General features: G+C 43.0%; 1 protein-coding gene across 1 annotated transcript in view; it reads right to left on the bottom strand.

The window, feature by feature from the left end:
• The window catches only part of TEX10 (testis expressed 10), a 633,649-nt gene that overhangs the window by 269,358 nt on the left and 338,539 nt on the right, over positions 1 to 25,752 (bottom strand). Inside the window, exon 9 of the mRNA XM_069730421.1 lies at positions 20,186 to 20,274. Coding sequence (XP_069586522.1) covers positions 20,186 to 20,274 — 89 coding nt within the window. The remainder of the gene's footprint in view (positions 1 to 20,185; positions 20,275 to 25,752) is intronic.

The raw sequence follows: 25,752 nt of genomic DNA, 5'->3' as shown, positions 1-25,752 counted from the left end.
GATTCAGCAAAATGAGGCCTGCTAAAACTAGATAGCAGAGGATACAAAAGTAAACTGCGCGGTCAGCAAAAAACCCTTCAAAAAACCATCCTGCAATTACTTGAACTCATGTTCCAACTCATGGAACATGAGGAGCAATTACAGCCCACTAGAGCAACCAGCAGCAAAGAAACAATTATATGCAAGCTGGACAAGACAAAAATAAAGCAAAACGTGGAACAAGAAAATCAAAAACTTAGCTTGTCCTGAAGATTACTGAAGCCAGAAGCTGAGGTAACAAAACACTCTGATAACCTTGATAGCCGGCGGGGAAATGACAAGAAAGCCCAGTTAAATAGGAAACTCCCAAATCCTAATAGAACAGGTGGACACCAAAGACAGCAGAACACAAATCACCCAGTACCATCAGTAACCACCAGAGGGAGCCCAAAAACAGAACTCACAACAGAGAGGCGTCTGTAATTTACATCATAGGTAGACCTCAACTATGGGAGACAAACTGAGAAAAAAAAATCCAGAAAATCACATTGTCTGTTTTTTTAACATTTTATTTGCATATTATGGTGGAAAATAAGTATTTGTTCAGAAACAAAATTTCATTTCAATACTTTGTAATATATCCTTTGTTGGCAATGACAGAGGTCAAACGTTTTCTGTAAGTCTTCACAAGGTTGCCACACACTGTTGTTGGTATGTTGGCCCATTCCTCCATGCAGATCTCCTCTAGAGCAGTGATGTTTTTGGCTTTTCGCTTGGCAACACGGACTTTCAACTCCCTCCAAAGGTTTTCTATAGGGTTGAGATCTGGAGACTGGCTAGGCCACTCCAGGACCTTGAAATGCTTCTTACGAAGCCACTCCTTCATTGCCCTGGCGGTGTGCTTTGGATCATTGTCATGTTGAAAGACCCAGCCACGTTTCATCTTCAATGCCCTTGCTGATGGAAGGAGGTTTGCACTCAAAATCTCACGATACATGGCCCCATTCATTCTTTCATGTACCCGGATCAGTCGTCCTGGCCCCTTTGCAGAGAAACAGCCCCAAAGCATGATGTTTCCACCACCATGCTTTACAGTAGGTATAGTGTTTGATGGATGCAACTCAGTATTCTTTTTCCTCCAAACACGACAAGTTGTGTTTCTACCAAACAGTTCCAGTTTGGTTTCATCAGACCATAGGACATTCTCCCAAAACTCCTCTGGATCATCCAAATGCTCTCTAGCAAACTTCAGACGGGCCCGGACATGTACTGGCTTAAGCAGTGGGACACGTCTGGCACTGCAGGATCTGAGTCCATGGTGGCGTAGTGTGTTACTTATGGTAGGCCTTGTTACATTGGTCCCAGCTCTCTGCAGTTCATTCACTAGGTCCCCACGCGTGGTTCTGGGATTTTTGCTCACCGTTCTTGTGATCATTCTGACCCCACGGGGTGGAATTTTGCGTGGAGCCCCAGATCGAGGGAGATTATCAGTGGTCTTGTATGTCTTCCATTTTCTAATTATTGCTCCCACTGTTGATTTCTTCACTCCAAGCAGGTTGGCTATTGCAGATTCAGTCTTCCCAGCCTGGTGCAGGGCTACAATTTTGTTTCTGGTGTCCTTTGAAAGCTCTTTGGTCTTCACCATAGTGGAGTTTGGAGTCAGACTGTTTGAGGGTGTGCACAGGTGTCTTTTTATACTGATAAGTTTAAACAGGTGCCATTACTACAGGTAATGAGTGGAGGAAAGAGGAGACTCTTAAAGAAGAAGTTACAGGTCTGTGAGAGCCAGAAATCTTGATTGTTTGTTTCTGACCAAATACTTATTTTCCACCATAATATGCAAATAAAATGTTAAAAAAAACAGACAATGTGATTTTCTGGATTTTTTTTTCTCAGTTTGTCTCCCATAGTTGAGGTCTACCTATGATGTAAATTACAGACGCCTCTCATCTTTTTAAGTGGTGGAACTTGCACTATTGCTGACTGACTAAATACTATTTTGCCCCACTAATATATATATATCTAACATTATAAGTGAGGAATATGTAAAAAAATAACAGATATTAAATGGTTTACTGTGTGTAAGCCATGTCTGACACTTAGCCTTCATCTTCCCACTCCCCTGTAGCAGAGGGATATGGTGTAATAAAAGGTTACTGCCACCTTGATATTGTAAGGTGACATTAACCCCTTATTATATCATCCCACAGCTACAGGGGAGTGGGAAGAGAGGCTAAGTGCCAGAAAAGGCGCATCTTACAGATGTGCCTTTTCTGGGATGGCTGGGGGCAGATTTTTTTTAGCCGGGGGCAATAACCATGGTCCGTCTCTAGGCTATTAATATCTGCCCTCAGTCACTGGCTTTCCCACTCTGGCGCAGAAAATTGCCTGGGAGCCCACACCAGTTTTAAACGTGATTTATCCCTTTATTTGAACATCTAGAGCTCCTAAATTTTGCACACACACACACACTACTAACATTATAACGGAGGGATATGTAAAAATATAACGGATATAAAATGGTTTACTGTGTGTAAACCATGTCTCATATCCTGTCGGGTTTGGTAAGGAGTGAGCAAAAGCAGGCAATTGAATTACCGGCTTTTCTACTATCTAGATCTGTACTAAATTATATATTTATATACAGTACAGACCAAAAAAATTGGAAACATCTCATTTAAAGAATTTTCAGTATTTTCAAGACTATGAAAATTGTAAATTCACACTGAAAGCATCAAAACTATGAATTAACATGTGGAATTATATACTTAACAAAAAGTGTGAAACAACTGAAATTATGTCTTATATTCTAGGTTCGTCAAAGTAGCCACCTTTTGCTTTGATGACTGCTTTGCACACTCTTGGCATTCTCTTGATGAGCTTCAAGAGGTAGTCACAGGAAATGGTCTTCCAACATTCTTGAAGGAGTTCCCACAGATGCTTAGCACTTTTTGGCCCTTTTGCCTTCACTCTACGGTCCAGTTCACCCCAAACCATCTCGATTGAATTCAGGTCTGGTGACGGTGTAGGCCAGGTCATCTGGCGTAGCACCCCATCACTCTCCTTCTTGGTCAAATAGCCCTTACACAGCCTGGAAGCGTGTTTGGGGTCATTGTCCTGTTGAAAAATAAATGATGGTCCAACTAAACGCAAACCGGATGGAATAGCATGCCGCTGCAAGATGATGTGGTAGCCATGTTGGTTCAGTATGCTTTCAATTTTGAATCAATCCCTAACAGTGTCACCAGAAAAGCACCCCCACACCATCACACCTCCTCCATGCTTCACAGTGGGAACCAGGCATGTAGAGTACATTCGTTCACCGTTTCTGTGTCACACAAAGACACGGTGGTTGGAACCATAGATCTCAAATTTGTACTCATCAGACCAAAGCACAGATTTCCACTGGTCGAATGTCCATTCCTTGTGTTCTTTAGCCCAAACAAGTCTCTTCTGCTTGTTGCCTGTCCTTAGCAGTGGTTTCCTAGCAGCTATTTTACCATGAAGGCCTGCGGCACAAAGTCGCCTCTTAACAGTTGTTGTAGAGATGTGTCTGCTGCTAGAACTCTGTGTGGCATTGACTTGGTCTCTAATCTGAGCTGCTGTTATCCTGCGATTTCTGAGGCTGGTGACTCAGATAAACTTATCCTCAGAAGCAGAGGTGACTCTTGGTCTTCCTTTCCTAGGGCGGTCCTCATGTCAGCCAGTTTCTTTGAAGCGCTTGATGGTTTTTGCAACTGCACTTGGGGACACTTTCAAAGCTTTCCCAATTTTTCAGACTGACTGGCCTTCATTTCTTAAAGTAATGATGGCCACTCATTTTTCATTACTTAGCTGCTTTTTTCTTGCCATAATAGAAATTCTAAAAGTCTATTCAGTAGGACTATCAGCTGTGTATCCACCAGACTTCTGCTCAACACAACTGACGGTCCCAACCCCATTTATAAGGCAAGAATTCCCACTTATTAAACCTGACTGGGCACACCCGTGAAGTGAAAACCATTTCCGGTGACTACCTCTTGAAGCTCATTAAGAGAATGCCAAGAGTGTGCAAAGCAGTCATCAAAGCAAAAGGTGGCTACTTTGAAGAACCTAGAAAATAAGACATATTTTCAGTTGTTTCACACTTTTTTTTTGCTAAGTACCGTATATACTCGAGTATAAGCCGACCCCCCTAATTTTGCAACAAAAAACTGGGAAAACTTATTGACTCGAGTATAAGCCTAGGGTGGAAAATGCAGCAGCTACCGGTAAATGTCAAAAATAAAAATAATAAAAAAATAAAAATAGATACCAATAAAAGTAAAATTAATTGAGACATCATTAGGTTAAGTGTCTTTGAATATCCATATTGAATCAGGAGCCCCATAAAATGCTCCATACTGTTCATTATGGCCCCAAAAGATGCTCCATACAAAATAGGCCCCATATAACGCTCCATACAGTTCATTATGGCCCCATAAGATGCTCCATAAACAAATATGCCCCATATAATGCTCCATGCAGTTCTTTATGGCCCCATAGATGCTCCATATAATGCTCCATGCAGTTATGACTCCATAGATGCCCCATATAATGCTCCATGCAGTTATGTCCCCAAAGATGCCCGATACAATGCTCCATGCAGTTATGGCCCCATAGATGCTCCATATAATGCTCCATGCAGTTCTTTATGGCCCCATAGACGCTCCATATAGCATTGTGCCACATGTAATGCTCCATACGGTTCTTTATGGCCCCATAGACGCTCCTTATAGCATTGTTCCACATGTAATGCTGTTGCTGCACTAAAATATATATATATATATATATATATATATATCTCTACTCGCCTCTCATCGCTGCCCACTGCTCCTCCGCTTCTCGTCTTTCCGCACTGACTGTTAGGGGAGAGAGCGGCGCGCACAATAATACATCATCGCGCCCTCTGACCTGAACAGTCACTGCAGAAGACGTGGAAGATGGGGCGGCGGTGGAACGCGGAAAGGTGAATATGAAATGCTCACCCGCTTCCGGCGCTCCTGGCACGGTCCCTGCATGTCCCACGTCTCTGGGAGCGGCAGCTTCTTCCTATAGTGAGCGGTCACGTGGCACCGCTTATGGGAGTGGAGTCCATATTCATAACTTTAATGAGCGGTGCCAGTGACCACTGAACAAGGGAAGAAGCTGCCGTGCCCGAAGAAGTGTGGACCGCGCCAGGAGCGCTGGGAGCAGGTGAATATTTGACAGGTGTCGCTCCCCCTCACTCGCCGACCCTCCCGCCTTCCATGACTCGAGAATAAGCGGAGAGGGGCACTTTCAGCCCATTTTTTTGAGCTGATAATCTCAGCTTCTACTCGACTATATACGGCATATAATTCCACATGTGTTAATTCATAGTTTTGATGCCTTCAGTGTGAATTTACAATTTTCATAGTCATGAAAATACAAAAAAAATCTTCAAATGAGAAGGAGTGTCCAAACTTTTGGTCTGTACCGTGTATATATATATATATATATATATATATATATATATATATATATATATATATATATACATATACACATATACATACATATACATATATATACATATACATATATATATACATACACATATATATATATACATATACACACATATATATATATATATATATAAATATATATATATATATATATATATATATATATATGAGAGAGAGAAGAGAGATAGAGAGAGACTGTATAAATGTTTTCATGAATATTTGAGCCCATATGCCCATTTTGCAAGCTGGCGAGAAAATCTCGCCGTACGGATGCCACACGGATACTTTTTGCAGAAAAAAAAAAATCACATCCTCGCATTGAATACAAATCACTGTTCAGGAACTTTTCTGTGCATCTCGGCCATAAAAAAAGGACAGTATTTTTATACGTTAGGTCTGACCCCAACCATAACCCCTTCATGACCTTGGGATTTTTTCGTTTTTCCGTGTTCGTTTTTCACTCCCCTCATTCCCAGAGCAATAATTTTTTTATTTTTCCGTCAATTTGGCCATGTGAGGGCTTATTTTTTGCGGGACGAGTTGTACTTTTGAACGACATCATTGGTTTTAGCATGTCGTGTACTAGAAAACGGGGAAAAAATTCCAAGTGCGGTGAAATTGCAAAAAAAGTGCAGTCCCACACTTGTTTTTTGTTTGGCTTTTTCACTAAATGCTAAAACTGCCCTGCCATTATGATTCTCCAGGTCAGTACGAGATCATAGACACCTAACATGACTAGGTTATTTTTTATCTAAGTGGTGAAAAAAAATTTCAAACTTTGCTAAAAAAAAAAAAAAATTGTGCCATTTACTCGTAGCGTCTCCATTTTTCGTGATCAGGGGTCGGTTGAGGGCTTATTTTTTGCGTGCCGAGATGACGTTTTTAATGATAGCATTTTGGTGCAGATACGTGGTTTTGATCGCCCGTTATTGCATTTTAATGCAATGTCGCGGCGACCTAAAAAACTTAATTCTGGAGTTTCAAAATTTTTTCTCGCTACGCCGTTTAGCGATCAGGTTAATGCTTTTTTTTAATTGCTAGATCAGGCGACTCTGAGCGCGGCGATACCAAATATGTGTAGATTTGATTTTTTTTTTATTGATTTATTTTGATTGGGGCGAAAGGGGGGTGATTTAAACTTTTATATTTTTTTTATTTTTTTCACATTTTTTTCAACTTTTTTTTTTTTTTTTTTTTACTTTTGCCATGATTCAATAGCCTCCATGGGAGGCTAGAAGCAGGCACAACTCGATCGCCTCTGCTAGGCTCTCTAGGACCTCTATGGTTACCATCCTGACGCATCGCCGACCCCCGATCATGTAACGGGGTCGGCGATGACATCATTTCCGGCCGCCCGGCCGGAAGCGGTAGTTAAATGCCGCTGTCTGCGTTTGACAGAGGCATTTAGCTAGTTAATAGGTGCGGGCAGATCGCGATTCTGCCCGCGCCTATTACGGGCACATGTCAGCTGTTCAAAACAGCTGACATGTCCCGGCTTTGATGCGGGCTCACCGCGGAGCCCTGCATCAAAGCAGGGGATCTGACCTCGGACGTACTATCCCGTCCGAGGTCAAAAAGGGGTTAAACTATAAAGTGCTGCAGAATATGTTGGCGCTTTATAAATAAAGATTATTATTCACAATCTAGTTTTGGTAACTGCAGGTTCTTAAAAAAATTGTTTATGCATTCTTCTGTTGGTTGAATTGTTTGTTAGCTACTTTCACACTAGCGTTAACTGCAAACCGTCACAAAAACGTCTTTTTGCCAAAAAAACGGATGCGTCAATAAAGTGCAAAATGTATGCAACGCATACAGCATTTCGACGGATCCGTCTATTTGGGGATGTCTGGCCAATTAGCTAAAAAAATCCTGTTTCTGAGCATGCTCAGTAGAAAAAACCGTATTGTAGCGCTGCATTGCGTCGTACGACGTGTCTCGACGCATCCGTCACTCATAGACTTTCATTGTAGCCAAAGACGCATGCCGATGGATGCGCCGAGACACGTTTTTTTGTCGGAGCCAAAAAACGTTGCAATCTACGTTTTTCCAGACGACGTGTCGCCTAATTTCGACGCATCCGTCGAAAGACGTATACCGACGTATGCAAATCCGTCGCAATGCGTCGCCAATACAAGTCTATGGGGAAAAAATGCATCCAGCAAAATATTTTGCTGGATGCGTTTTTTCTGCAAAACGACGCATTTTAACGTATTGCAGTTAACGCTAGTGGGAAAGTAGCCTTAGTCGTTTTTTAGATTATATAATGCCTCAGTATTCAGCAAATGCTTTTGATACATCTTTTGGATGTTCTTGTCTTTCTCCTTTCTCATTTTCAATTAGTGTAATTCTTGAGTTGGCTTTTTGCGCTTTGATAGTCATGAGTTTTGTTGGTTTATTATTAGAACAATAGTGATTAATTTTCATATTCCTTATGTATGTATCGTATTCGACTGATAAGCAGGCTTTAAGTTCTATTCTTAACCCTATGATTGTTTATGAAGGTCTGGTGAGGGCTTAGTTGATCTTGCAGGGCTTTTAATGAATTTTTTTGTTTTATAGTTTCCTGTTGTGAATTCTGTTGTCGAGCTCCCTCCTGTGGTCGTGAATGGTACTTCGGCGAGTTCTGTCTATGGGCTCCCTCTGGTGGCTGAGTGAAGCTGCGGCTTCTGAGGTTCCTTACACAGGTGACGTGGTTTATCCTTTGGTTGGCTGCTCTATTTAACTCCTCTCAGATCGTTAATCCATGCCAGCTGTCAATGTTTTTGCATTTGTTCAGTTCGCTCCTGGATCTTTCTGGTGACCTGCCTTCTCCTGCAGAAGCTAAGTTCCTGATAGTTATTAGTTGTTCTTTGTTTTCTTGTCCAGCTGGTTATCATGATTTTGTCTTGCTAGCTGGAAGCTCTAGGATGCAGAGTGGTCCCTCCGCACCGTGAGTCGGTGCGGAGGTCTTTTTTGCACACTCTGCGTGGTCTTTTGTAGGTTTTTGTGCTGATCGCAAAGTTACCTTTCCTATCCTCTGTCTATTTAGTAAGTCTGGCCTCCCTTTGCTGAAACCTGTTTCATTTCTGCGTTTGTGACTTTCATCTTTACTCACAGTCAATATATGTGGGGGGCTTCCTTTACCTTTGGGGAATTTCTCTGAGGCAAGGTAGGCTTTATTTTCCATCTCTAGGGCTAGATAGTTCTTAGGCTGTGACGAGGCGCCTAGGTCTGGTCAGGAACGCTCCTGTTATGATTAGGTAATTCAGAACCACAATGGACCTTGAAGTTCAGAGCACACAAAGTGACCTGACAATTACCAAAAGACATAGGACGAGCTCTGAGACGTGGGAACTCTGCTGACCGCAATCCCTAATCCTATCCAACCACACTAGAGGCAGCCGTGGATTGCGCCTAACGCTCCCTATGCAACTCGGCACAGCCTGAGAAACTAGCTAGGCCTAAGATAGAAAAATAAGCCTACCTTGCCTCAGAGAAATACCCCAAAGGAAAAGGCAGCCCCCCACATATAATGACTGTGAGCAGAGATGAAAATACAAACGCAGAGATGAAATAGATTTAGCAAAGTGAGGCCCAACTTACTGAACAGACCGAAGATAGGAAAGACAACTTTGCGGTCAACACAAAACCCTACAAACAACCACACAGAGTGGGCAAAAAGACCCTCCGCACCGACTAAGGGTACGGAGGTGCTCCCTCTGCGTCCCAGAGCTTCCAGCAAGCCAGAAAAACCAATTAAGCAAGCTGGACAGAAAAAATAGCAAACAAAAATAACACAAGCAAAACTTAGCTGATGCAGAGCAGACAGGCCACAGGAACGATCCAGGAGGAAGCAAGACCAATACTAGAACATTGACTGGAGGCCAGGAGCAAAGCACTAGGTGGAGTTAAATAGAGCAGCACCTAACGACTTCACCACATTACCTGAGGAAGGAAACTCAGAAGCCGCAGTACCACTCACCTCCACCAATGGAAGCTCATAGACAGAATCAGCCGAAGTACCACTTGTGACCACAGGAGGGAGCTCTGCCACAGAATTCACAACACGCTCCACGGCTATTTCTAGTGTGTGTGATAGGATTAGGGCTTGCGGTCAGCAGAGTTCCCACATCCCAGAGCTCGTCCTGTATGAGGTTTAACTATCAGGTCATTCCGGGTGCTCCTAACCACCAGGTCATAACAGTTTCCACAATTATTTGCCTTTTTTCCCTCTGATATCTTGATAAGCTCTGACTTAATATCCCTCTCATACCGGCCTAATTGACGCTCCAGATTGTATATGGTGATAAATTTGATGGATTTTCATTAAAACAATTTTCTAATGCCCCTTCAATTTCTTTTTTATACTGAGGGAGTTGAAATATATAACTATTGCATTTCCATATTCTAAAACTTTTAATAGTGTATCTTGATTTGATCTTAAATTTCAATGGGGCGAGATCCGACCAAGTTACCGTACCAATTTCTACAGCTTTAATTTTTGCAGTGTGTGTATATTGGTAAGAGGTCAATCATTGAAAAACCTTTATGCCTATTAGAATAAAATGAATACTATTTAGACAGTTTAAACACCTAAAGGTGTCAGAGGTCTTTGTGTAGCCATTTATTTAAATTTGATTTTGGGTTTCTTATTGTCGAAGTTGAGTCTATAGTCTCATCTGGAACTGCTTTGAAATCTAAAAATATTAATAATATTTCCTTTTTTAGATTTCTTCTATTACTTTAACCCCTTTCTGACTTTGGACAGGATAGTACGTCCGAGGTCAGAAGCCCCGCTTTGATGCGGGCTCCGGCGTTTTAGGTCGCCGCGACATTGCATTAAAATGCAATAACGGGCGATCAAAAGACCGTATCTGCACAAAAATGGTATCAATAAAAATGTCAGCTTGGAGCTCAAAAAATAAGCCCTCAACCAACCCCAGATCACGAAAAATGGAGATGCTACGGGTATCGGAAAATGGCGCAATTTTTATTTATTTTTTTTAGCAAAGTTTGGAATTTTTTTTCACCACTTAGATTAAACATAACCTAGTCATGTTTGGTGTCTACGAACTCGTAATGACCAGTAGAATCATAATATCAGGTCAGTTTTAGCATTTAGTGAACCTAAGAAAAAAGCCAAACAAAAAAACAAGTGTGGGATTGCACTATTTTTGCAATTTCACCGCACTTGGAATTTTTTTTCACATTTTCTAGTACACGACATGCTAAAACCAATGATGTCGTTCAAAAGTACAACTCGTCCTGCAAAAAATAAGCCCTCACATGGCCATATTAACGGAAAAATAAAAAAGTTATGGCTCTGGGAAGGAGTGGAGCGAAAAACAAACACGGAAAAACGGAAAATCCCAAGGTCATGAAGGGGTTAAGAATGTAAATTGACATTTGTTAGGTGCATAAATATTGGTTATAGTGTGCAATGAATTGTCAATTGTACGCACCAAAATTATGAACCTGCCTTCATTACCAATTATTTGGTCTATGATTTGAAAATTAATAGTATTTTTTATAATCAGCGCGACTCCTGCTTTTTTATTGTTACATGATGGTATAATGTGTTGAAAGTCTTTGTGAATTTAGTTTTTTTTCCCTGAGCAAGTTTAGTTTCGTGTAAGTCAATTATATCTGCATTGGATTCTTTCATTTCATTCCATATGTGTAATTTATTTGGGCTATTCAAACAATTTACATTTAATGATTAAGAAGAAAAAAAACTTACCGTACTTTCATTTTTATCTCTCTGGGTCCTCAGGTGGCTGGAATGTACTTCTAATCTGTGTAAAAAAAGGTTAATACAAAGCAAAACAGTACGTTTGTTACAGCGAAATTAAGTATTACGTATTAACTCCTTGCTGCCATCAGAAAGAATAGTGCATTCGATGGCAGTACCCCCGCTTTGATGTGGGCTCCAGCGGTGAGCCCACATGAAAGCTGGGACAGGTCAGCTGTTTTGCACTTCCATTTCTGTTCCCTCTGTCTGTGAAAGCAGATATCTGCTACTGTCCTCACTTATGCTGGAGGAATGTGTACATAATGAGTCCTACTTGCTGACCTGTGCTCCAAAAAGAGCTGCCTGATGTTATCTCTTCCTCTGGGTGCTGTAAAGACCCGTGCCTGGTCTGCGGCTGGTATGGGGGAGCAGACTGTGCCTCTGACTTTTAAGCAAGCGGCTTAACCCATCTCCCTGACAGTAACTTGCTTTGCTTGATCGGTGTGACTAGGGGATCACAAGTGTCTGGAGAGGTGGGCTCAGGTATCTAAATGCATCTTCTCCCCTCTGTTGCAGCACTCTCTGGGAGTGTGGGTGCTTTGATGTCCTACCTTTTTTTATTTAGGCAGCGGTTATTAAGATTAACTGTTGACAGCGCTGGATATGGGCTTTTGGACCCGGGACTTGGGTTACAGCCTTCCCTTTTTCCTGTGGGCCAAAATGTTCTTGGGGAAATCTCTCCATTGGGGTTTTTGGGGCCCGTAGGCATTATCTTTGTAATCCAGGAGAGTATACAAATGGATGGCCACTTATTTTCTTCGGTAGTCTGCTTTAAAGTAGCATTTTTAGCTTTTTCCCTGGAAGCTCAGTCTTACTGCAGCTGCATGGACTGCACTGTGGTTTTTTTCTTTGCATCCAGAACAATTTTCCTGGCAGTTATGAACAACATTTTTGTTGGTTTACCTGACCATGGTTTTGTTTTCAAAGAGCCCTTGATTCTCCATTTGTTAATCACAGTTTGAATGCTGCTGACTGGCATTATCAATTTCTTGGATATCTTTTTGTATGCCTTTCCTGTTTTATACAGTTCAACTACCTTTTCCCGTAGATCTGTTGATGATTCTTTTGCTTTCCCCATGATTCAAAATCCAAAAACGTCAGTGGATGGATGAAAGGTGCAAGAGTCTGTCTGGATCCCAGAAACTCACTCAGCTTTTATGCACACACAGATTACAAGCAAACAGGTCACAGGTGAGGATGATACCTTTAGTAGCCATTAAAACCCATGTGTGTCAACTTCTGTGCATGTTATCAGACCAAAATCACCAAGGTATGTCAACATTTGATCAGGGTCATTTGGTTTTTTGGGGTTGTCATTATGATTTAAAAAGAGAAAACAGTAGTTTGACAATAAATGGCTTCACCCAACCACTAACCATGAGTGGAGAAAAAGTTTTGGTGTCATCATTCATATTCTCTGAAAAAAAGGCCAAGAAAGCAAAGATTCTGCCGAGCACAACTGTATATTATAAGGCATCATGACTGTGGAGTCGGGAGTCTGTATCCATTTTGGTGCAGTCGGAGCCTGCATGAAATGGACTGACTCAGACTTCTTAACCCCTTTACCCCCAAGGGTTTTTTGCACGTTAATGACCAGGCTAATTTCTACATTTCTGACCACTGTCCCTTTATGAGGTTATAACTCTGGAATGCTTCAACAGATCCTGATGATTCTGACAAGGTTTTCTCGTGACATATTGTACTTCATGACAGTGGTAAAATTTATTTGATATTACCTGCGTGTATTTGTGAAAAAAACGGAAATTTGGCGAAAATATAAAAAATTTTGCAATTTTCCAACTTTGAATTTTTATGTCCTTAAATAACAGAGATGTGTCACACAAAATACTTAATAAGTAACATTTGCCACATGTCTACTTTACAGGAGCACAATTTGGAACAAACTTTTTTTTTATTAGGGAGTTATAAGGATTAAAAGTTGACCAGCAATTTCTCATTTTTACACCAACATTTTTTTAGGGACTACATCACATTTGAAGTCACTTTGAGGGGTCTATATGATAGAAAATACCTAAGTGTGACACCATTCCAAAAACCGCACCCCTCAAGGTGCTCAAAACCACATTCAAGAAGATTATTAACCCTTCAGGTGTTTCACAGTTATTTTTGAAATGTTTAAAAGAAAATGAACATTTACATTTTTTTCACAAAAAAATTACTTCAGCTTCAATTTCTTTTATTTTACCAAGGGTAACAGGAGAAATTGGACCCCAAAAATTGTTGTGCAATTTGTCCCGAGTACGCTGATACCCCATATGTGGGGCGCACAGCATAGCTCGCAAGGGAAGGAGCGCCATTTGACTTTTCAATGCAAAGTTGACTGGAATTGAGATAGGACACCATGTCGCGTTTGGAGAGCACTTGATGTGCCTAAACATTGAAACCCCCCCACAAATGACACCATTTTGGAAAGTAGACCCCCTAAGGAACTTATCTAGATGTGTGGTAAGCACTTTGACCCACCAAGTGCTTCACAGAAGTTTGTAACGCAGAGCGTTAAAAATAAAAATTCTTTTTTTTTTTCCACAAAAATTATTTTTTAGCCCCCAGTTTTGTATTTTTCCAAGGGTAACAGGAGAAAGTGGACCCCAAAACTTGTTGTCCAATGTGTCCCGAGTACACCGATACCCCATATGTTGGGGGAACCACCATTTGGGCGCATGGCAGAGCTCGGAAGGGAAGAGGCGTTTGGAATGCAGACTTAGATGGATTGGTCTGCAGGCGTCACGTTGCATTTGCAGAGCCCCTGATGTACCTAAACAGTAGAAACCCCCACAAGTGACGCCATATTGGAACCTAGACCCCCCCAAGGAACTTATCTAGATGTGTTGAGAAAATTCTTTTTTTTTTTTTTTCACAAAAATTGTTTTTTAGCCTCCAGTTTTCTATTTTCCCAAGGGCAACAGGGTTAATTGGAGCCCAAAAAGTTCTTGTCCAATGTGTCCTGAGTACGCCGATACCTCATATGTTGGGGTAAACCCCTGTTTGGGCGCACGGGAGAGCTCGGAAGGGAAGGAGCACTGTTTTACATTTTCAATGCAGAATTGGCTGGAATTGAGATCGGACGCCATGTTGCGTTTGGAGAGCCCCTGATGTGCCTAAACAGTGGAAACCCCCAATTCTAACTGAAACCCTAATCCAAACACACCCCTAACCCTAATCCCAACGGCAACCGTAACCACACCCCTAACCCTGACACACCCCTAACCCTAATACCAAACGTAAATGTAATCCAGCCCCAAACCTAACCCTAGCCCTAATAGGAAAATGGAAATAAATACATTTTTTAAATTGTATAATTTTTCCCTAACTAAGGGGGTGATGAAGGGGGGTTTGATTTACTTCCATAGCGGGTTTTTTAGCGGATTTTTATGATCGGCAGCTGTCACAGTTTGTGCGTCTCTACATTTTGAGAGCTATAATTATTCCATATTTTGGTCCACAGTCATGTGAGGTCTTGTTTTTTGTGGGACGAGTTGATGTTTTTATTGGAACCATTTTCAGGCACTTAACATTTTTTGATCGATTTTTATTCCGATTTTTGTAAGGCAGAATGACCGAAAACCAGCTATTCATGAATTCCTTTGGGGGGAGGCGTTTATACAGTTCCGTTTTGGTGAAATTGATAAAGCAGTTTTATTCTTCGGGTCAGTACGATTACAGCGATACCTCATTTCTATATTTTTTTTATGTTTTGGCGCTTTTATACGATAAAATCTATTTTATAGAAAAAATAATTATTTTTGCATCACTTTATTCTGAGGACTATAACTTTTTCATTTTTTCGCTGATGACACTGTATGGTGACTCGTTTTTTGCAAGAGATGACGTTTTCAGCGGTACCATGGATATTTATATCCTTTTTTTTGATCGCGTGTTATTCCACTTTTTGTTCAGCAGTATGATAATAAAGCGTTTTTTGCCTCTTTTTTTGTGACGGTGTTCACTGAAGGGGTTTACTAGTGGGACAGTTTTGTAGGTCGGGTCATTATGGACACGGCGATACTAAAAATGTGTGCTTTAGTTTTTTTTTTTTTTTTTATTTAGATGAAGAAATGTATTTATTGGAACAATATATTTTTTTTATTTAGGAATTTTTTTTTTTTTTTTACACATGTAAATATTTTTTTATTTACATTGCCCCAGGGGGGGACATCACACTATAGTGTCAGATCGCTGATCTGACATTTGCACAGCACTGTGTCAGATCAGCGATCTGACAGACAGTGCTCCTGGCTTACCAGCACCAGCTCTGAGCAGGCGCTTGTAAGCCGCCTCCCTGCAGGACCTGGTAGCAGCCCTGTGGCCATTTTGAATTCGGGGCCTGCAGGGAGAAGGAGGTAGGAGACCCTCGGAGCAAAGCAATCACATCACATTGCTCCGTGGGTCTCATGGAAGCAGGCAGGGAGCCCTCTCCCTGAGCGATGCTTCCCTATGTCGCCAGAAAGCTGCAATCATGTTTGAACGCAGTGTTCCGGGGGTTAATGTGCCAGGGGCAGTCCGAAACCGCTCTTGGCACATAGCGCCGGATGTCCGCTGTGACGGTCAGCTGACACCCGGCCGCGCGCCCCCGTGAGCACGGCCGATCGCATATGACGTACTATCCCGTCGGTGGTCATATGGGCCCACCTCACCTCGACGGGATAGTGCGCATGTCAGAAATGGGTTAAATATACAATAAATTGGTACAGTATTTCAATGCAGTATGAATTGCAAATTATTTGATAAAATTTGGGACAATTACAAAATGTCCTATAAATGTATGTACTGTTCTATCTAATTCTGTCGTATTTTACTGTATGCAGCAGATGAATTGCTGACTTTCCAAAGGACATCAGTGTGCCGTGCTACCATGGGCAGTGTCTGAATTGATCTTCCAGGCACTGCCCATACAGGGGCAAACAGTGTTTGCGTAACCGCGCAATCCCACAGGGTCATATTGACCTGACACCATTGGTTTTACCATATAACATCCTGGAAAACAGGAAAAAAAACTCAAAGTGCTGTGAAATTGCAAAAAAAAATGCAATTTCACAAGTTTTTTTTTATATATATTTTTGTTTAATGAATGCTAAAACTGACCTGCCATTACGATTCTCCAGGTTATTATGAGTTTTTAGACACCCAACATGTATGGGTTATTTTTTATTTAGATGGTGAAAACAAAAAAACAAAGTTTACACAAAAAAAATAAAAAATGGCACCATTGTCCGAGAGCTGAGGCGTCCTTATTTTTCAGGTTCTGGGGCCACGTCAGAGCTTATTTTTTGTGTGCAAAGCTGACATTTTTATTGATACCATTTGGGGGTTGATACAATGTATTGATCACCTGTTAATGCATTTTATTGCAACGTTGCAACAAAAAAGAAAACATAATTCTGGAGTTTTGATTATCGTATATACTCAAGTATAAGCCGACCCCCCTAATTTTGAAACAAAAAACTGGGAAAACTTAATGACTCGAGTATAAGCCTAGGGTTTGACATGCAGCAGCTACCGGTAAATGTCAAAAGTAAAAATAGATACCAATAAAAGTAAAATTAATTAAGACATCAGTAGGTTAAGTGTTTTTGAATATCCATATTGAATCAGGAGCCCCATATAATGCTCCATAAAGTTTATGATGCCCCATAAGATGCTCCATATTAAAATATGCCCCATATAATCCTGCATAAAGGTTAATAATGGCCCCATAAGATGCTCCATAGACACATTTGCTCAATATAATGCTGCACAAATGCTGATTATGGCCCCATAAGATGCTCCATACAGACACTTGCCCCATATAGTGCTGCTCAAATATTATGGCCCCATACAGACCCTTGCCCCATACAGTGCTGAACAAACGTTATGGCCCCATAGAGACACTTGCCTTATATAGTGCTGCACAAACGTTATGGCCCCATAGATGCTCCATACAGACACTTGCCCCATTTGCTGTTGCTGTGATAAAAAAAAAAAATCACACTCACCTCTCCGTCACTCAGGCCCCTGGCACTTTCAATATTCACCTACTCCTCGTTCCGGCGCCGCTCCATCTTCAGCATCTTCTGCACCGACGTTCAGGCAGAGGGCGCGCACTAACCACATCACAGCGCCCTCTGACCTGAGTGTCACTGCAGAAGACACTGAAGACTTTCTACCGTCACTTTATTAATTCCCTAGCTCATTCCAGCCTTAGTAATATTTTCAGCCTAATATTTCCAGTTTAATATCTTCAGTTTTTTATTTTTATTTTCATGTCTTTATTTTAACCATATTTTTACCATATTTCCTTTTATTTTTTCCACTCTGCACAATGTCATAATTTAGTAAAATTTTTATAATATACAATTCCTGCTCAACGGCCTTATTATCTCTGCCCGCACACTATGTCATATACAGTTAGCCCCCAGCAGGATCCCCTCTATTTCTTCGCTATATACCACCAGCGCTTTTAGCACATCATGCCTTAGGGCTATAGTTTCCCTTCATCACAAGATGGGGTGACTGCACTCTGCGTCCTTTTACAGTATATACACCATCATTAGCATACTCTCCTGTACGCTCCATGTCACACCGCTACTCTGTGCTACTGCGCAGACGGCTCCCCCTGGGATCACCGCCCCTCTCCCTTAGCGCAGCTTTGCCCAAACTGCGCATGCGCGGCTTGGCTTTCCTGCCCCAAGCGCTTCAGACCTCTCTCTGCTCACCGCATAGTGCACCTGTGCCCCTCACCCTTAGCGCAGCTTTGCGCACACTGTGCATGCGCGGCTTGGCTCTCCTACTCCAAGCGCTCCAGACCTCTCTCTGTGCACCGCATAGTGCGCCTACGCATCCCACGCTCCTTACTTCCTGCCGCCCAGTACAAAAGGCGCTCATCATCTCCCTGGTCCCACACACACCACCACCGCAGACACCAGTGACTCTCCAATTATAGGTAATTATGCCCGCTTTCCTTCTTTTCCTTGCTTTGGACTTGCAGCCTCTATCAGTCTATTAGTATATTTACCGCTGTGGCCTTCTCTTTCATAGTCCCTAACGGGACTCCTGCACCCCTCTAGGGATTTGTGCCCTCCGCTCGGTTTCTACTATTAGAAGGTTAGTTTCTTGCCGCTAGTAGTGTCCACCACCTGGGTATCCCATACCTTCATCTATAGTACTGTACCAGGATATTATGTCTGCTTAATATTGTTTTTTTTATATTGTTTTTGACTATCATTGTTCTCTTTAGACTACTGTTCTCATACATATACTGTTTGTTTATAGTACTGGTTGATTTTAATATAGTCTGTGTCCTTATGATAGTGCTTCCACAGTTCATCCCGCTCTTGTAGCCTTTTGCAACACGGATATCCCTTTAGTGCTTTACTGCTATGAGAGCGTCCAATGACAGCCTGATGTCTCTCACCATTGTATCTATTCAGTTTCTTGTTGGGTCCTGCAATTCTGTCGCCTTGTCAACTATCATGGCGACACAGCACGAATTTAGAATATTTATAGGGACTTTTGTATTTGTAAATATTTTTGTAATATATTATGTGTTCATGTTTTGTGATACCTTGTACTTTTTGTTTTTGTTTCAGTAAGGTTTGAGAAAGACCCTGTGGGTCGAAACGTTACCTTGAAACACTGCGGTGATACCTTTATTTTGGTGTTTGTTCATAATAATAAAGAAAAACACGTTTTTTGGCTAAACAAAAATTCTGAAAACCTCTTTTTTGAGTGCGACTGTTGTTGTACAGGACTATATTCTGGAGTATCCCTCCATGTTCAGTCTGCACCATTATTAGCGAGAGTGCACGTCTTGTTCTTCATTGCTGAAGACGGAGCGGCGCCCAGAACGGGGAGCAGGTGAATATCGCGTAGTGCTCCCCATTATACTCACCTGCTCCTGGCGCGGTGCAGTCCCTGCTTCACCGGTGCTGCAGCTTCTAACTGTACTGAGCGGTCACCGTTACCGCTCATTACAGTAAGGGGTGGAGCCGCATATTAATTACTGTAATGAGCGGTACCATGTGACCACTCAGTACGGGAAGAAGCTGGGGCGCCAGGGAGTCGGGGACCGCGCTAGGAGTAGGTGAGTATAATTAGACAGCCCCCGCTTTCCCTCCCTTGCCGACCCCTGGGTATGACTCGAGTATAAGCCGAGAGGGGGACTTTCAGCCCAAAAAATGGGCTGAAAATCTCGGCTTATACTTGAGTATATACAGTATTTCCTCATTACGATGTTTACCGATTAGATTAATTCTTTATATATTTTGATAAATTGGGCGTTTCTGAATGCGGCGATAACAAATGTGTATTTTTGTTTTTTATTTTGAATGGTACAAATGGGGGGTGGGGTGTTTTAAACTTTTATAGATTTTTTTAATTTAAATATTTTTTTACTTTTTTTATTTTAAACTTTTTACTTGCTTCAATTATCTATGGGAAACTAGAAGCTGCGATTGCTTGTGTTACACACAGCAGGGCTTAAGCCCTGCTATATCTAGCTAAAATAATTATCTTCTACAAGAGCCAGCCACGGGGCAGTGCTCATAGCAAGCCGGCAATGACAACCACAGGGGTCTCATGCAGACCCATAGGCATCCAGCGGTCATGTGACATGGCCATGTTACATGCCGCTGTTGGAGATTGACAGCGATATTTAATATGTTTTGAGCTGTGTGTGGATCGTGATTCTACCCACGGCTGTTAGGGGCACATGTCAGCTGAAGATATCAGCTGACATGTGCCAGAAAACATGTGTGCCCGCATAGACTGCAGGACATGACCGATGACGTATATGTCATAGGACGTGAAGGGGTTCACACTTATTAGTAGGTGCCCCAATTGCATGTCCTCAACAGATTTGTTAAATTAAAAATAAAGTGGGCAGCCCCATTAACTTTCAAATTGGAAATTTATCAAACAGAATACACTTTACCTGCAAGTGCTGAGAACAAAAAGCTGAAATAGTCCACATCGAATATTGTATTTTCAAGGTTTGAACACATCCAGTTTCCAAATGAAGACCTGAAATAAAAGGTTATGTAATAGTGTATAAAATTATAAAAGACAAAATCATCCAGTTGAGAATAAAATATTTATCTTATAGAAAAAAAAAATCAGCTTACAACATAGGTAATCTTGTACAGGTAACAGTGAACAGATTTTATAGAAGAGAGATTCTTACTTTTTCAGGTTTGGGAAGTCACAAGTTCTTTATTCCTTTGGTACATAATGCAAAAAATGGCACAAGCTTATTTTTCATTATTTTCTTTATCCATATAAGTTTAATTTCCATACATTCAATATCTTGAATACGTCATAATCTACTATATAATTGTCTAAGGGGTACTTCCTTCTGTCTGTCTGTCTGTAACGGAAATCCGGCATCGCTGATTGGTCGCGGCCGCCAGTCCGGCCGAGAATTAGTCCCTCCCTACTTACGTCCAGGCAGTGCCCGGCGCCCGCTCCGTACTCCCCTCCAGTCAGCGCTGACACAAGGTTAATGGCAGCTTTAACAGACCGTGTTATGCCGTGGCTAACGCACTCCGTTAACGCTGCTATTAACCCTGTGTGACCAACTTTTTACTATTGATGCTGCCTATGCAGCATCAATAGTAAAAAGATCTAATGTTAAAAGTAATAAAAACAAAAAACCTGCTATTCTCACCTTACGTCGTCCGCCGATGCGCGCTCTGCTGCCGCCAGCTTCCGTTCCCAGAGATGCATTGCGAAATTACCCAGAAGACTTAGCAGTCTTGCGAGACCGCTAAGTCATCTGGGTAATTTTGCAACGCATCGCTGGGAACGGAAGCTGGTGGCAGAAGAGCGCGCATCAAGACAGCTACGCTGGAGACCAGCGGGTGAGAATTTAACTTTTTTATTTTATTTTTTTGTTAACAGGGATATGGTGCCCACACTGCTATATACTACGTGGGCTGTGTTATATACTGCGTGACTGCTATATGCTACGTGGGCAGAGTTATATACTGCGTGGGCTGTGTTATATACTACGTAGGCTGTGTTATATACTGCATGGCTGCTATATACTACGTGGGCAGAGTTATATACTGCGTGGGCTGTGTTATATATTACGTGGGCTGTGTTATATACTGCGTGTCTGCTACATACTACATGGCTCCTATATACTACTTGGCCTGTGCTATATACTATGTGGCTGCTACATATGCTAGAATACCCGATGCGTTAGATGGACCACCATCTAGTAGTTGTAATAATCACCAATGAAATAAAAGTCTCAATCTTACAGGCTGCAGTAGGAGTAACTGTGTGGACAGTCCATTCACACCTGAGGCTTGAGAATGTGAGAGGTCCCCGAAACTTCGCTGTAGGTGCGTTTTCTTGGATCATCAGGCAGCGTCTCTGTCTTGCGCCTGTCTAATCAAAGTGCTCATTTGCATATGGATTGTCCAGTCCACAGTTTGGCTGTCGTCACACTAGCAGTGTTTGGTCAGTATTTTACATCAGTATTTGTAGCCAAAACCAGGAGTGGAACAATTAGAGGAAAAGTATAATAGAAACATATGCACCACTTCTGCATTTATCACCCACTCCTGGTTTTGGCTTACAAATACTGATGTAAAATACTGACCAAATACTGCTAGTGTGACGGCAGCCTTACTCCAACTGCAACCAGAAAGCTTGTTTGAGTCCGCAGTACAGTCTGGAGGTCTAATTCTTAATTACTACAACAATTATGAAGTATAAAGTATTCAAGATATTGAATGTATGGATATGAAACCAACATGGATAAAGAAAACAACAAAAAATAAGTTTGGGTTCTGTTTTTTGCATTGTGCATTAGCACAGTTTTAGAGAACAAATGTATTATGGCAATTTAAAGGTGTGAGACATTTATTCTATTAGGCAAGTTTATTTATTTACTAGATGGTGACCCGATTCTAACGCATCGGGTATTCTAGAATATGCATGTCCACGTAGTATATTGCCCAGCCACGTAGTATATTGCCCAGCCACGTAGTATACAGCACAGAGCCACGTAGTATATTGCAGAGTGAGGTAGTATATTGTTCAGCCACGTAGTATATTAAACAGCGGCGTAGTATATTGCCCAACCTTGTACTATACAGCATAGAGCCACGTAGGATATTGCACAGTGACGTACTATATTACCGAGTTACGCATGTCACAGGTTCAAAAAATAAAAAATAAACATACTCACCTAACGATCCGAGGGCCCCTTGTAGTTGAACATACTCACCATTCTCGTCGCTGCTCCTCAGCATCCCGTCTTGTAGTTGAACATACTCACCATTCTCGTCGCTGCTCCTCAGCATCCCGTCTCGCTGCTCCTCAGCATCCCGTCTCTCCGCTTCCTGGGATCCAACGGCGCTGTACAGATGAGCGTGCGGCTTCCGCCATCTTGCTTTCCCAGGATGCTTTGCGAAATTACCCATATGACTTAGCAGTCTCGCAAGACCGCTAGGTCTTATGGGTAATTTCGCAAAGCATCCTGGGAAAGCAAGATGGCGGCGGGCACCAGCGGCTCAGCGGAGGGTGAGTATAGCAGGTTTTTTGTTTTTGCACTATTTTTAACATTACTTTCTTTTACTATTGATGCCGCATAGACAGCATCAATAGTAAAAGGTTGGGGACACACAGGGTTAATAGCGGCGGTAACGGAATGCGTTACCGCCGGCATTAACCCTGTGTTAGCGGTGACCGGAGGGGAGTATGGAGCGTGCGGGGAGCGGAGCGCCGGGGGCACAGTGCGGGGAGCGGAGCGCCGGGGGCACAGTGCGGGGAGCGGAGCGCCGGGGGCACAGTGCGGGGAGCGGAGCGCCGGGGGCACAGTGCGGGGAGCGGAGCGCCGGGGGCACAGTGCGGGGAGCGGAGCGCCGGGGGCACAGTGCGGGGAGCGGAGCGCCGGGGGCACAGTGCGGGGAGCGGAGCGCCGGGGGCACAGTGCGGGGAGCGGAGCGCCGGGGGCACAGTGCGGGGAGCGGAGCGCCGGGGGCACAGTGCGGGGAGCGGAGCGCCGGGGGCACAGTGCGGGGAGCGGAGCGCCGGGGGCACAGTGCGGGGAGCGGAGCGCCGGGGGCACAGTGCGGGGAGCGGAGCGCCGGGGGCACAGTGCGGGGAGCGGAGCGCCGGGGGCACAGTGCGGGGAGCGGAGGGCCGGGGGCACAGTGCGGGGAGCGGAGGGCCGGGGGCACAGTGCGGGGAGCGGAGGGCCGGGGGCACAGTGCGGGGAGCGGAGGGCCGGGGGCACAGTGCGGGGAGCGGAGCGCCGGGGGCACAGTGCGGGGAGCGGAGCGCTGGGGACACACTGCGGGGAGCGGAGCGCCGGGGACACACTGCGGGGAGCGGAGCGCCGGCCACTGACTGCGGGGAGTATGGAGCGGCCATTTTCTTCCGCTTTTTAACATTACTTTCTTTTACTATTGATGCCGCATAGGCAGCATCAATAGTAAAAGGTTGGGGACACACAGGGTTTATAGCGGCGGTAACGGAATGCGTTACCGCCGGCATTAACCCTGTGTTAGCGGTGACTGGAGGGGAGTATGGAGCATGCGGGGAGCGGAGCGCCGGGGACACAGTGCAGGGAGCGGAGCGCCGGGGACACAGTGCAGGGAGCGGAGCGCCGGGGACACAGTGCGGGGAGCGGAGCGCCGGGGACAGTGAGTGCGGGGAGCGGGCACCGGCCACTGACTGCAGGGAGTATGGAGCGGCCATTTTCTACTCGACTGTGCCCGTCGCTGATTGGTCGTGGCTGCTTTGCAGCGACCAATCAGCGACTTGGATTTCCATGATAGACAGAGGCCAGGACCAATGAATATCCGTGACAGAAGGACAGACAGACAGACGGAAGTACCCCTTAGACAATTATGTATATAGATTTGGTAGGCATTAATCATAAATCAGAATCCGCAGCAGGCTTAATAGGAAAAACACTTTTGAACGTCTCGCTCCAGGCACATATAATTATGTGAAAGTAGTAGTTATTATTTGAAAATAGATCATGAAATAATCAAAATATAAATATCAGACAGAAGTGCTTGTGTACTAACCCCTTTACCCACAAGGGTGGTTTGCTCGTTAATGACTGGGCCAATTTTTACAATTCTGACCACTGCCCCTTTATGAGGTTATAACTCTGGAACGCTTCAAAGAATCCTGGTGATTCTGACATTGCGATTGCGTTCTCGTGACATATTGTACTTCATAATAGTGGTAAAATTTCTTTGATATGACTTGCGGTTATTTGTGGAAAAAAAAACAAATTTGGCGAAAATTTCGCAATTTTCCAACTTTGAATTTTCATGCCCTTAAATCACACATATATGTCACACAAAATACATAAGTAACATTTTCCACATGTCTACTTTACATCAGCACAATTTTGGAACCAATTTTTGTTAGGGAGATATAAGGGTTAAAAGTTGACCAGCGATTTTTCATTTTTACACCACCATTTTTTTGCAGGGACCACATTACATTTGAAGTCACTTAGAGGGATCTTTATGACAGAAAATGCCCAAAAGTGACACCATTCTAAAAACTGCACCACTCAATGTGCTCAAAACCACATTCAAGAAGTTTATTAACCCTTCAGGCGCTTCACAGGAATTTGGAACTTCTCTAGGTGTGTTGTGAAAACTTTGAACTCCCAAGTGTTTCACTAAAATTTATAACGCAGAGCCACGAAAATAAAAAAAAAAAAAATTTTTCCCCCACAAAACTGATTTTTTGGCCCCCAATTTTGTATTTTTCCAAGGGTAACAGGAGAAATTGGACAGCAAAAATTGTTGTCCAATTTGTCCTGAGTATGCTGCTACCCCATATGTGGGGGTAAACTACTGTTTGGGCGCACGGCAGAGCTCAGAAGGGAAAGAGCACCGTTTTACTTTTTCAACGCAGAATTGACTGGAATTGAGATCGGACACCATGTTGTGTTTGGAAAGCCCCTGATGTGCCTAAACAGTGGAAACCCCCAATTCTAACTCCAACCCTAACCCCAACACACCCCTAAGCCTAATCCCAATCCTTACCATAACCACAGCCCTAACCCTAATCCCAACCCTAACACAACTAACCCTAATGCCAACCCTAACCCCAACACACCCCTAACCTCAACACACTCCTAACCCTAATCCCAACAATAACCCTAACCAAATCCCTAACTCTGACACACTAACCACATCCCTAACTCTGACACACCCCCAATCCCAGCCATACACGCAATCCAAACCCTAGCCCCAGCCCCCAAACTTTAGCCCTAACCCTAACTTTAGCCCCAACCCTAACGGGAAAATAGAAATACTTTTTTTATTTTATTATTTTTCCCTAACTAAGGGGGTGATAAAGGAGGGTTTGATTTACTATTTATAGCGGGGTTTAATGATTGGCAGCTGTCACACGCTAAAAGACGCTTTTTAATGCAAAAAATTGTTTTTGCATCACCACATTTTGAGAGCTATTATTTTTCCATAGTTTGGCCCACAAAGTCATGTGAGGTCTTGT

This window comes from Ranitomeya imitator, chromosome 6, assembly GCF_032444005.1.
Source record: "Ranitomeya imitator isolate aRanImi1 chromosome 6, aRanImi1.pri, whole genome shotgun sequence".
Lineage (NCBI taxonomy): Eukaryota > Metazoa > Chordata > Amphibia > Anura > Dendrobatidae > Ranitomeya > Ranitomeya imitator.
The sequence above is the reverse complement of the archived record's forward strand: the minus strand, read 5'-3'. Positions and strand labels throughout refer to the sequence as shown.